Below are 13,194 nucleotides of genomic sequence, written 5' to 3'. Positions count from 1 at the left end.
GTTATGCAGAATTCACAGCACTGTTTGTAGTGCAGTCGAGAAGGACTAGGCAAAACCCAGAGAGTCTCTGCCTCCAGAAAAAACAAAGTCTGATTGGTGTTCATTGATGGTTGAAAGGACAATGCACTGAATTAAGACTAATTTAGTCCATTTATTGATTATCAAACTAGATGTGACCTTGCCAGGAAAAAAAAAAATCTCAAAATTTAGAATGTATTAAATATTTGCTGCTTCTTAATGGCAACAATAAAATTATTTCACTGTGACTCTGGGACATGATGGGTTTTCTTGTGTCATCTTGCTGTATCTCTAATAGGCTAGATTCATTCAAAGTACACTTCTTAATGAAGTGCCTGAGCTTTTCAATAAGACTTGTAATACTAGTTCTAAATGGACTGTTTTTAGTTATTTGCAGTAGGAGTCAGGACATGCCCTATTCAGTATCAGAGTTGCTTAAAGCCCTCCTTGAATGTAGATTACCACAGAGAGGTTCCAATGTGTGTTTGGAAAGTTGCTGGTGAATCTACAATAAAGTCTTTTTCCTTTCAAAGATGCACAAAAATTAGCTTCTAATCGTGTCTTTATTCTCTTAGATCTCTTAGATTCCTACCTTACTGAGCATTTTAATTTATTTTCCAATCGTTCTCATGTGTAAGAGGCTGTTTAGCTAGTGCAAAGCCTGTTGGAATAGAGAAATGGTAAAGCAAAGTACGCGGGAGAACTGGGTGTTGGTCATAGACAGCCTCCCCAGGGCTGCTGGGTCTTGAGCAAGAGCCAGTGACCTGCCTGCCAGGGGATGGTAGGACAGGCCAGGAGGTTTCCTGTATCCTTTCCTAACACTTCAAATCTGTGTAGAGTTTAGATTGTGACCACTGAGGGATTTTAACAAATACCTTTTCTTTTCAGCTGGTGAACCTTTACTATTTAAAAAATGTTTGTTGTCTAAAGAAAGGAAACCCCACTAAGATTATGTACCTAACACAAGAGTAGACACTTTCTCTCCAGTCATTATCCCATAATATGAAATAATGAAAGTAGTTGCTTTTCATTTGCCTTCTCGCTGCTTATTTAATGAGAAAGCTTCAAATTATGTTCCATTATTTTATTTGGTTTATTTTTCTTCTTTTAAAAGCTGGGGGCTCTCTTCCCTATAGCATCCAGACAGCTGAGAAACAGAAATGGCTACATTCCTACTTTCAGTAAGTAATTGGTTTAGAATGCTGCTATTACTTCTTTAGAAAAAAGAATGCTATTTCTGTCAATCTGTTTTTTTAAAAAGAACCTTATATAATACAGATATATCCTTTCATCTACATATGTTAGTGATAGAAATAATTTAAAACAAGGTTTTAACTTTTTTTGGAATAGGTTTTTAATACCAAAGAGTAAAATTTATCTCCATAAGGTTTCTATTTAAATATGGGCGTGCAAAGAAAAAGATAAATAAAAGACCATGTTGGATGATTTCTGATTTTCATAAATACCATTTTGGTTCACTTTGCTAAAATACAGAATGTTACTAATTCTGGCAGTGTGGTGATAACGGTGTGTGGCTGCAAGCCTGTGAGGACAGAGCCCGTCCCACCGTCTCCCTGTAGTAGATGGTTAACAACGGGAAAAGGTGAAGCAATCGGCCAGTCTAGTCTCATGCCTGCTGCAGCAGGTACCTGTCATACTGCATAACCAGAAACAAAGGCAGGGCTGCATTTCTATAGCTCCCAGCTGCAGGCTCAGTGTGTCATGCTGGAACCTGTCCCCTCCTCTCCCCCCACCCCACCCAGTACTTTCTGGGGAAATGATTTCTTTATGTTGAGCTCCTTTCAGTATCACATGACTAAATTTGCTTGAAGAAAGCAAGTGATGAACCTACTTAATCCTGATTCTGTTGTTCCAAACCAGATTTGGAGGGCGCATCCTGTTCAATTGATAAGTAGAGAGCCAGGAACATAGATAGCACAGTGGCAGAGCACTTAACTAGCGCATGTGAGGCTCTGGGCTCGATCCTTAGAATGACAATCAATTAAGAATTTATATTGGTACATGTTTATAGTACATAGTGATTACATTCATCATGGGGAGTTGGTACATGCACATAACACATCTTAGTTCTTTTTCACATCTTCTTACCGTAACTCCCTTGATCTCTTGGTCCCCTTCCCACTTACAAATGATCATCTCCCTGAATAAATAAAAGCATAATTACAATCATTATTTCATCCCCTTTTATACCCATACATAGAACCTTAATTTTACATCGTTAGAAACTTACAAACAAGACTCTAAGCTAAAACTAAAGCATTCTTAAATTATCCCTTCACTTTTCAACACTCATTTGTGATTTTTTCCCTCTTTATATTTGTTTCATTCAACAAGCTTTTACAGAGCCCGTGCTAATTAGTGTACCGTGGGCTGTGACTTGTGCCTTCAGGAGCCCACAGAGCAGGAACAGGCACTTGCACAGATGGGGATAAAAGCATGATGAAATACAGGCATTCACCACCATGCCTCGCCATACTGGTTTTTACATTCCAGGATTTTGCTTTTCATGCAGTTCCCTAGTTGTTAGGATTGTGACTAATTTGTATGATTTTCTAACCAGTGACTTCTGTCTTTCTGTCACTAGCAAGTGGTCGGCGGAGACATCTGGCCGCAGCAATGCCATGCCCCACATCAAGACTTACATGAGGCCCTCTCCAGACTTCAGCAGAATCGCCTGGTTCCTTGTCACAAGGTAAATGGTTTCTATATTCTTGACAGGAGAAAATTTTAAAATATATTGTAACCTCTGCTCTGAATTTCGATTGATCTCTAAAAAGTAGTCCGTGGCTTGACTTTTGTTAGTTGTCAGCCTGTTGGTGTCACATGAGCCTTGTCTAAAGGAGGCTCATAGCTAATAGGAGATGTGCCTGGGTTTTCTTGTAAGTCTAGATGTTGATAAAATTTACACACACTTTGCATTTGCTTTCAGTTATGTTATATTTTAACCAGCAGGGTTAAGCATTTAGAATACCAGCATGTTACCAGCATATGTTATATTTTAACCAGCAGGGTTGACATTTAGAATAAATAAAGAAGAGAAATGAGATATTACAATTAGTAATATCATCTTCTTGGGGGCTGGGGGGTTTAGCTCAGTGGCAAGCACCAGGTTAAAAGTTTGATCCTTGGTACCAAAAAAAAAAAAAAAAAAAAAAAAATTAGCAATTTTTCCTTTATTATTTTCTTCTTAGGTAGAGCAATCAGATCTCTTGAGTCTTTTTTTAAAACACCATTATTAAGAAACAATTTGCATACCATGAAATTTACCCAATTAAAGTCTATAATACTTTAGTACATTCATAGAATTGTGTGCAACCATCACCATCATTTAATTTTCTTTTAGTTTTTTGAAACAGTGTCTTGCTCTGTAGTTTGGGTTGGCCTTGAATTCACTATGTAGTCTAGGCTGGCCTTGAATTCTCAGTGATCCTTCTGCCTCAGCCTCCTGAGTATTGGGATTATAAGTGTGTGCCATCACACCTGGCACCATTGTCTTAACTATAAAATATTTTCATCACCCCTGTAAGAAACCCCCTACCCACTGTCATTTTTGTGTCTGTTTTTATAAGAGGATAAATTGTTTTTCCTTTGAACCTTAATTCCTGATTCCTAGTTTGAACTCGACCACTGAGTCTCTTCATGATTCAGTAACATAATTGAAACCGGGCATGGTGGCTCACACCTGTAATCCTAGCACTCAGGAAAGTAGCCTTGAACTCACCAAGTAACTGAGGCTGGACTCAAACTATAGGCTATCCTCCTGCCTCAGCCTCCAGAGTGCTGGGATTATAGGTATGTGCCACGACACCTGGCTGAAACTTTTACTTCTAAAAACAAAGGTTTCCTGCATGTGAAAGCCTGATCTGGAGATTCCCTGTATAGGGAAGTCATTGCCTGAAGCAGTTACAAAGTATCAGGACAGTTATTATAAATGCTGCTAAAATGATGAGAAATTCTATCTTAATGCCAGTGCTACCCAGCCTGTACTAAGTTAACCAACAATACGAGGAGCCTGGACAGTCTAAGACCACATTTCAATGTCACCTCAACATTTGTCCAGTAATTGTCCTTTTAAACCAAGTTACTGAAACCCAAGTAAAAGAAAACAAACCAAAACAATTGGCTTTTGAGCTAGGCTGTATGTGACCTTCACTGACCATATATATACTCAACTAAGTTAATAGAACGAGGTAAAATAACCTGCCTGCTGCCAACCCTGAAATACTTGAGGGACATTTTCTAAATAGGAAAATATCACGCACCCTCTAAGGGTCTGTTGTTGGTGTTATGCCAATACTTCAAATGATGTGACATTTTCCCCAGTCAGGTATGACAGCATTTTCTAGCTGAAACTATTCACGTGTATAAATGTTGAATTGAATTTGAAGACTATTTCTAACTTTAAAATCCTCTTACCTATTAACTTAGCTATCTGGTTTTTCCCCCGAATGCAGTAAGAGCATTATAGAAAAATGTCAATTATCTGGTAAAAACTGTCTTATCTAGCACCTTTTTTTTTCCTACTGGGAATACTGGAGCCCAAGAAGATTAAATGAACTGTCTAAGACCATATCCACACAGAGAGGTGACAAGGAGGTTTTGTTTTTGTTTAGGAGGTGGAGTCAGCCTTTTCTCCTGGGTATAAATGGGTATTTAAGTCCTTTTTATGAGTTTTCATTGTTGGTCTCTGGAGTTTGCTTAAGATGAAAATTTAGTTGCTGGGGTTCTGAAGAGAGCTTATTTGGAAGGACAGTTCTCTTACGTCAGTATGGTGCAAGACTTTTAAGAGAAACAACAAAAAGTGTGTGTGCGTGTGCATGTGTGTGTGTGTGTGTGTGTGTCTTATTAAGAGAGAGGGGATTTTGATTTTAAGGAACTGACTCATGTTATTGTGAGGAATTCCCAGTCCAAAATTCATAGGGTTTGATAACTTGGATTTGTTAGAAGTTTAGATGTGTTTGTAAGGCTTGATGCTGCAATCTTGAATCTCCTCCTACAGTACTGGAAAAGTTGAATGTAATGTATTTAGAGATTGTTTTCTTACAAACTGGAATTTAAAAAATGATGCAGTTCACAGAAATTGCATTAGTGTTAATGATTAAGGTTATTAATGGGAACTGAGATTACCGTAGCAGTGTGAATAACCCTTTTCTTTTTCTTTTTCTTTTTTTTTTTTTTTTTGTGTGTTTCAAAAGCACTACATTTATTTAGACTTTGGCACCCACATTCAAAATCAAACATAAAGAAAACTTTCAAAGCATAAAGTATTTTTGCCATAATTAAATTAGTATTTGCAAAAATCATTTTCTCTTGTTGATATGTTTTCTTAATCAAAAGACTTAATATCATGACAAAACACATCACTTATCAGAACCAGCATGATCTTCTGATAACAAACACATTCTTTTTTACTTAATGGCAACTGCAGTTTAGAATATTAGAGGATTACTGGACAAAACAAGTTACAAAAATCATAGTTTCTGTCTCCTAGGCCTGGTATATAATATAGATAAGACATACTAATTTTTTCACAAATTTGCTTTTTAAAAATTTAATTAATAAAACCTGATTAAATTTTCGAATGAGATAGGAAGAATTTGAGCACCCAAATGATCCCATCTTTAGGAATAACCCTTTTCTAAAGGCGACATTTTTGTAGTCCAGTTTAGGGACAGCTGCTGCTTGATCCTGGGGACACACAGTCTGAGAGGGTGTGACACAGCCTGGCTGTGATCCTGTGTGAGGCCCATAGGGAAAGCCCTGCTAGAGATGTATTCCTAGTTGGGGCAGGTAAGGGAGAGAAAAGCCAAAGCTGAATAAACAGGAGGTATTGTGGGGGCCTGGAAGGTGCCAAGGAACAAAGCTGGTGGGTTAATGGGGATTCAGGCAGAGCAGCTAGCGGGCACAAAGGTGGCATGGCGGGACAATGGGTGGGCAGTGCATGACATCCTTCAAGGGAATACTGAGTGATTCTGTGCAGCTATGTTTTTTTTTACAAAGGTGATTCAGATAGATTTAGAATGGATTTTCTAAAACAAGAGTATGTGTGTTCTCACAGTTAAACTGAAAAGCACCCATTGTTAATTTGTCACTTGAGGTCTGTTGGTTGTTTCATACTGTGTGAATGCCTGCTTCAATATCAACTGGCTGCTACTAAATTAAATTAATTATAACTTCAAAGTTCATTTACGAATTTGAAGGTTGTCATTATGGAATTGCAGCTTCTAATTTTATTCTGAAATAACTACAGACTATACCTACTTGCCAAAGCATTTAAAGAATAATAGCAGCAACATTCATTGGGTGATTCCGATATGCCAGGCACTTTCCTAAGCATTTTGTATGAATCCCTTCACTCAGTGCTCTTAGCATCTGTGCTCAGAGGCACAGAATGAGATACTGTCACCCAGATGGTTTTGGTGAAGCCCAGAAGTGACCCGAGGATTGGGCTCCACAGCTGATGCTTTTATCTCTTTGGTCCTTGCCCTCTTAATTAAAATAGAGTTGCAGCATACCTACTTCCTGCAAAGTTCAAAAGAAACTACTACATTTACTCAGTTGTATAAAAAAGGAAAAAAGGCACAAAGTATTCCATAATCACTAATGGATTCCTAAGAAACATAAAAAACAACTCAGAAAGCCTTTGGAATCCATTCTGTCAGCCCTTCTATACAAGAGAAAGTATAGACCCCAAATATAAGTGGTATCTGCCAGTGAGTGACTCTTGATCATCTCGGGTTTGTCTTTGTTTTGTCTTGGTGTTTTTGTTGTTGTCACCTAATCTCAAAGTCAGAACGTTCCCAATATGAGTTCATCTTGTATATAAAGTATTTTATTTGTTTGTCTAATTTTCCCCTCCAGCATCTTTCTTTGCCCTGTGGCACCTGCGTAGTCTCATCATCAGACTCAAAACCCAGATCTCTCCCATTCCTTTTCCTTCTTTAGAACATTCCACACATACAGCACTTACTGAGCTTCTCCTATGATGCTAACCACTCAGGAAAACAGTCAGAAGATACGGCTGTTGCCTTTGAGATGCTCACAGTCTGAGACATGAGAAGCCAGACCAAGAGATAGATCATTGCAATCATGAAAGTCCACTTTTGTGCTTGAGATGGGCACAGGGCTGCTTTGGAGGTGACTATGCAGACCTTGAAGTGCCTCAGACTTGTTTCTAATCCTAGCAATTGTCAGGCCAGAAATTTATCACCTGGGCTTCAGCAGTGGTCTGCCATCTGCCATCCCAATGCGTGGTCTTCCTCTTCCGGGCAACCTGTCCTATTTGCCGATTCCCATTCATCTTCCTGAAAGACAGACCTCCCTCATTTCCCAGTGTTCAGAACCCCAACATGCTACAGCCTGTAAAGTTCAGATTCCTGAGTTTGGCATTTAAACCCTAGCCATACGATTTCCATATTCTTACCAGTATTTCCCAAAATGAACTTCTAGAAGCAGCCAGGCTGGCCTCCTTCATCCCCAAAATCATCCTCCCAGCAGCCTGTATGCTTCCCTCTCCTTATCCCTTCATCATTTCTCTCTGCTTCTAAGGGCCATCCATGCTCAGCCCCATCTCTTCCTGGAGGCTCTTCCAGCTTCTGCTGGCCCCTTCTTTCCCAAGGTTCTTAAAGTACTTGTAGCCTGCTACAAGCCTGGGTGCCTAGAGCACTACTGTGTCTGATCTTGTGGAAGAGAGTGAGCATGCACTTTGGTCTTTTCAGGCAGTACTGAGCGAAATGAGCACCTGTACCACTGCACAACGTTTTGCCTTGAACAAGTTTCTTCTCAGCCTCCAACTCCTCCTCTGCACAGCAGCTCTAAGGAGGTCAGGTGCCAAGCTTGGTGACTTGACCATGGACTAATGAAAGTCTCCACAATTACAAGTGCAATATGCGAAATCACATTGATAGAGCATAAAGAAAGCTGGAAGCAGAAGAATAAAACCTCAGCACAAGATTAGTTGGGGTGATCTAATAAACCACCCCATATTAATGACTCCAGCCATCCATTGCTTCTCCTCTGTCGCAGTGATCTTGCTGTGGTTTGAATGCATCTTCCAGGCTCGTTTGTTGGAAACTTAATCCCCAAAGCAACAAAATTGAGAGGTGGGGCCTTGAAGAGGTGCTTTGCTGGATTAGCGCCGTTGCAGAGGTGTGTTAGGTGTCACAGAGTGAATGCTTCATGAAAGGATGATTCCGACCCACTTCCTTGCCTTCCCTGTCTCAGGTATTGTGCTTTTAGTAGCACAAAATGGATTAAGGCGCATCTTTTCTCTGCCCCGGACCATCCTTTCTCCCCAGCAGTGCCTTTGTTTATGGTGCTCTTCTGCCTGACCTCTTCTCTCCAGAGTCCTACTTGTGTTTTCTGAAAAGCCCAGTTTAAAGTACACGGCATTAGGGAATGTCTCGTTCCCTTTGTAGTCATGATGCCCTTGCTTTGAAGTGCCATAAAAACGCCTACCTGTTTAGTTTGCGTGCCAGCAGTAGATGCTTGCTTTTTCTCTCTAGTTATCTACCTCCCTACCCCATCACCACCTTCACTAACCAATTATAAGCTCATGCAGATGAGGGATCAAGTCTCCTCTTTAGTACTTCTTAATACTCAGCATGTTATTTCTTGAATACTGCAGACATATTGGGCAGAGAACACACTGAGATGGTGAAACACAGCCTGCATTTTTCATCCAAGAGGTCTGCTGACCCCTGGATGCACATATGATATGAGAGGCCATAAATCAAAAATTAAATGGAACATGGTCCCTGTTATACTCAAGAGCACTTACAGTGCCCTGTAAAGCCCAAGACACTGTGCCTTGTCACATGCTGGTTGAGAGGATGAATGAAATACCCATCAAGGTTCATTCCACAGAGTGCAAATGCTTAATTTGCTTCCCCTGTCTGTAGCATGGGATCCAGGGAGCCAAGTAGAGGAGCCAGACAGCATACAAGCAGATGTATATGCAGATACTGGATATAGCCAAGCACAGGAATGTGCTAGAGTGTGTCTGCAGGGGTCAGAAGGCAGCCTTAGGAGGTGATGTTTAGGCTGAAACTGATGGGCAGGAAGGTAGAGTGCTGGGCAGAGGAAACAGCTGGGAGAGGCCCTTGGTTAGAGCATGCACGATACTGGGGTGCTCCCAGGCTGGCCCAGAGCTAGGCCTGGCCACTGAGGATCTCGAAGGGGAGTCACGCCATCTGCTAACTGCCGTCAGAGATAGCTTGTGCTGCCAAATGGCAGTGGTTCATGTGGAAGAAGAGGGACTTGTGCAGCCCACTGAGGAGGCACAGAAAGATCATGGTGTTAGTAGGGAAGAGCTAACAAGCGACAGTGTGGGTGAGGTGGGGATTGTCTAGAACAAACCCCAAACATCTGTCTCTCAGCTGGGATGCTGGAAGCCAATTGATTTAGAGTTAGGCAGACCTGAGTCCAGATGTCAACTCAGCCTCTTACCCTTCACGTATCGGTGAACCTCCTCCAACCCCCAGTTTCCTGAAATGTGAAAGCAAGGTGTGAACGTGCACTGGAAGTTTGTGCTGAGGGGTTTGAAATCTGTGATACAGAGCCCTTAGCGCCAGAGAGGGTGGCCCTTCCCTTCTTAATTAAAGAAGCTTACACAGGGTAAGAACACTTCATAACAAGTTCACCGTGATCACGAGAACTATAGTCCGCTCATGACCCATCATCACGCCCTAGGACAGTTCCCTGGTTCCCCTGAGACCCTCAGTCTCCCAGGAAATCTCTGTCAGAACGGCAGACCTGTGGCAGCACATGGGGGAAAGGACCATTCCTGATCTGCCAGGATAAAAGAATGAGCCAGAAGAGAAAACTGGCCATGGGAAAGCAGCCGCCACGTGGCAGACAGCTCTGCTGCTGAACCCCCGTGTCTCATTCAGTCACGGGATCCTACCAGGTAGCCTCATATGCTCCCTTAGATGAGGAATAAGACTTCAGAGCTGAGGCTGCTCTGTTCATTATTCAGCAAAGAGCATCACCATTGTGCAACGGAAATAGAGGAATAAACAAAAATGACCTTCCTGCTGCATGGAATTTACCACTGGGTAAAAGGGATCTGCCCGCACTTCACCCTACACGTGTTGTAGGCTACAGTTGTGCTTTCCTTTCTGTTCTGCATGGGTGGCTTCCCACCAAGGAAAGCCTTTGCTTTCGGTGTTCCTGTTCCCAGGGGAAACATTGCCTCCCCTACAGAGCCCTCCAGTTCCCTCAGCCCCGTGACTGTCATGGTGCCCCAAACTTCAGTTCCTTCTTCCCTTGTGGTTGCTTCTGTAATTATCTAGCTTTCCCGGTAGACAATGAGGCAAGCACATGTCTTGTTTAATAGGAAGCGCTCGGTAAGTATCTGCTCGTGGGAAGGCTCGTGAAGGCTGGGTTGAGCTGTAGTGCACAGTACACAGTGGAATAGGAGAGAGGCCTCAGAAGCGTGTCTGAGCCGGGGTGTGACTAGAAGGGAGGCAGGGCTTGGTCACCGTCATCAGTGTAGAAGGCAGGAAACGGAATGGGGTAAATTTGCTTACAGGACTGGGTGTGTAGCTCAGCAATAGAGAACTTGCCAGCATATGTGAGACTTTGGGTTCCTACCAACCACCACCACCAATATAAGCAAAATAATTTGGTTACAGCTTTATTTATTATGGTGAAAACTTAAGGTGGTATTTGTGAGATGCGCTCAAAATCTGGTGTGGATATGTATTGGAGTTCTCCCTAGTGCTTGTTAGGGACCTCACAAGCTTTTGTTGCTTTCTAGACAAGAGTAAAGCAGGCTGATGCCTGGGCGCTAAGGAACAATCAGGAAATGTATGTAAAGTGGGCTTTTCATCCTTTCCAAGCATTCTTTTTCCAAATATGAACTTGAGCTGAGCCAACTGACCATTGTTGAAAAGCAGCTAATCATCTACCAAAAAGCAATTATACATTCTATTCTGGACATTATATTTAACCATTTATTCAGAAGATACCTTGTGAGCACTTGCTGTGACCCAAATATTTACCAGGTGCTGGGAATACAAAAATGAAACATAATCATTGACCTGGCTCTGGTGGTAGGAGTTACATAAAAACAAACAAGTTTATTTGCATTCATCAAATGGCAATATGTGTTACAGAAAAGTGAAGTAGTATGGTAATTAGGTAAACAATCCCTATTCAGAACCCCTTGGATCAGATGTACTTCAGTCTTTGGAGTTTTCGCACACCCTGCCTACAAAATCTGGGCCAGCATCCTGTGATAAGCGTTTGGGAAGCAGTAGCCTTCTGTCATTTTAAGTCACCTTTCACTACCCGGTGATTTGAGAAGATCAAGTTTTGCTGTCAAATATAATGAGTTAAGTAACAGCTAAACTTTAAAGTTCAAAAGATGTCCTGCTTGTTGCTTTTCAGAGCTGTAACTCTTTCAGAGCCACCTGATAACTCTTGCCATTGGTAAGAACTCCAGGTGATGGAGAGAGGGGCCATCGAGGAGCAGAAAGTGGAGGATACTTCAGAAGAATTAAACTGTTATGCACACGTATCAGCTCCCGTAATGGACATAATCATTACATCCTGCAAACATGGACTGATAGGAATGAAAATTTGAAAGACAAAATAGCAGCCCAGGCAGTCAGGGTCAGCGCCTACACCCAGCCCTGTGCTGTGCTGCTCATTAAATAAACACAATCAGGGAAGACCTTGCTGATGTGGCAACGTGACAGCAAAGACCTGAAAGAAGCAGTGGGGTGCCATGCATGTAGCTAGCTGAGGGCAAGCAGGGTAGAGCCAGGAGTGGCCCTGAAACGGCAGAGTAAATACTGGGAATGAGGGGGTGGGTGGAAGGAATGGGGTTTTGCTGTGTAGTGTAGGCTGGCCTTGAAGCTGCTTATGTAGTCCAGGCTGATCTCAAATTCATGATGGTCCTCCTGTCTCATCCTCCCCACCACTGGGATTACAGGCATGTACCAACAAGCCTGCCCCATCAGTATTAACTTTATAATTTTAGTTGATTGGAATAATTACATGCTTTTTACTTGTTCCATTGGACTTCCTAGAATAAGTCAGAGTTTTAATACAGTTGACTTTGGTTTAAACTCAAGTAGTATGTTTCTCAACAGAGTCCTGTTGGCATTTTGGTCAAAATAATTCCCAATTAATCTCCAGTATGTGGAATCCTAAAAAAAGATGACATGAGACTAGAAAGGAAACTATTATTAGACAAAGGGAATCAGGAGAAGGGAGAGGTTAAGGGAGAGGTGGATAGGATCAGAATATGTTACATGTATGCAGGAAAGTGCCACACTGAAATCTGGTATTTTGTGAAATGTATACACCCTAATAAAACCACATTGAGATAATAGTTCTTAGTTGTGCAAGGCTGTCTCATGCACCATAATATATTTTAAAGATCTGACCTTCACTAACTAAATGCCACTTCTGGGGAAAACCAAAAATAAATGTATAAATAAATGCACTATCTATTTCCCCTAGATTGTCTGCCCCAATCAATAGAATTGGCATCCTTGAGACTAGATTCAGAGCTGTGTGAACTACTGGTTTATGAGCTCAGCTCTCCTTTCATTTCATATAGTTTCCTATACTTTGCAGACAGGGTTGTAGATTTCCAGTGGATACTCCATCAGTGAAGTAGCAGACAAATTAGGTTTTAACAGTGAGTTTTACCTAACTAATGCTTGCAATGCTGTCTAGGTCATGGGTCTGCCTGTGTTTACACACAGGTGGACGTCTGTCAGGTCATGTCATCTGCCAGTGTGTCAGCTGGGGCCAGCATTCCACCAGCCACCAGAATATCACAGAGATTTCTGTGTGTCTTCTATAGCCAAGTTTTGCTCCAAAAGTATTGAGAAAGTTAGCTAACACTTCTAAATCAGTACCAGTTTCAGTTAAGCCTTAATAATACAGCCTTGAAACTGATGAGTGTCAAAACTGTCTTTTTCATCTCTTTATCTGGTTTTAAAACACTGGCCTTATAGCATTGACTTTTGATTATTCACAAAAGACCCCCAAATTTAAGGCAAAGAGGAAAAAGCCAGAAATCCAACACAGCATGGTGGCAACTGTCTCCTATGCAACCCCAAAAAAATTTTAATAAAACATAAAATTTTTGTCTTGCTGCTGGAAAAAGAAAGAAACAAGGTAGTGATAACCATGGGT

The 13,194-nt window shown here is 41.5% G+C and overlaps 1 protein-coding gene across 3 annotated transcripts in view; it reads left to right on the top strand.

The window, feature by feature from the left end:
* Positions 1-13,194, top strand: part of Tdp1 (tyrosyl-DNA phosphodiesterase 1) — an 88,681-nt gene that overhangs the window by 33,381 nt on the left and 42,106 nt on the right. For 2 of the 3 annotated variants that reach the window (XM_003472471.5, XM_063241209.1), the window contains exons 12-13: positions 1,133-1,199; positions 2,624-2,731. In XM_003472471.5, the coding sequence (XP_003472519.1) occupies positions 1,133-1,199; positions 2,624-2,731 (175 nt within the window). Of the gene's footprint in view, positions 1-1,132; positions 1,200-2,623; positions 2,732-11,430; positions 11,823-13,194 lie in introns of those variants that run through there. The other variant, XM_063241210.1, reaches the window with a different exon arrangement.

The sequence above is a fragment of the Cavia porcellus genome, unplaced genomic scaffold, assembly GCF_034190915.1.
Source record: "Cavia porcellus strain 051 isolate PalLab524CR breed Dunkin Hartley unplaced genomic scaffold, mCavPor4.1 scaffold_31, whole genome shotgun sequence".
Taxonomy (NCBI): domain Eukaryota; kingdom Metazoa; phylum Chordata; class Mammalia; order Rodentia; family Caviidae; genus Cavia; species Cavia porcellus.
This window is presented reverse-complemented; position numbering and strand designations above follow the sequence as displayed.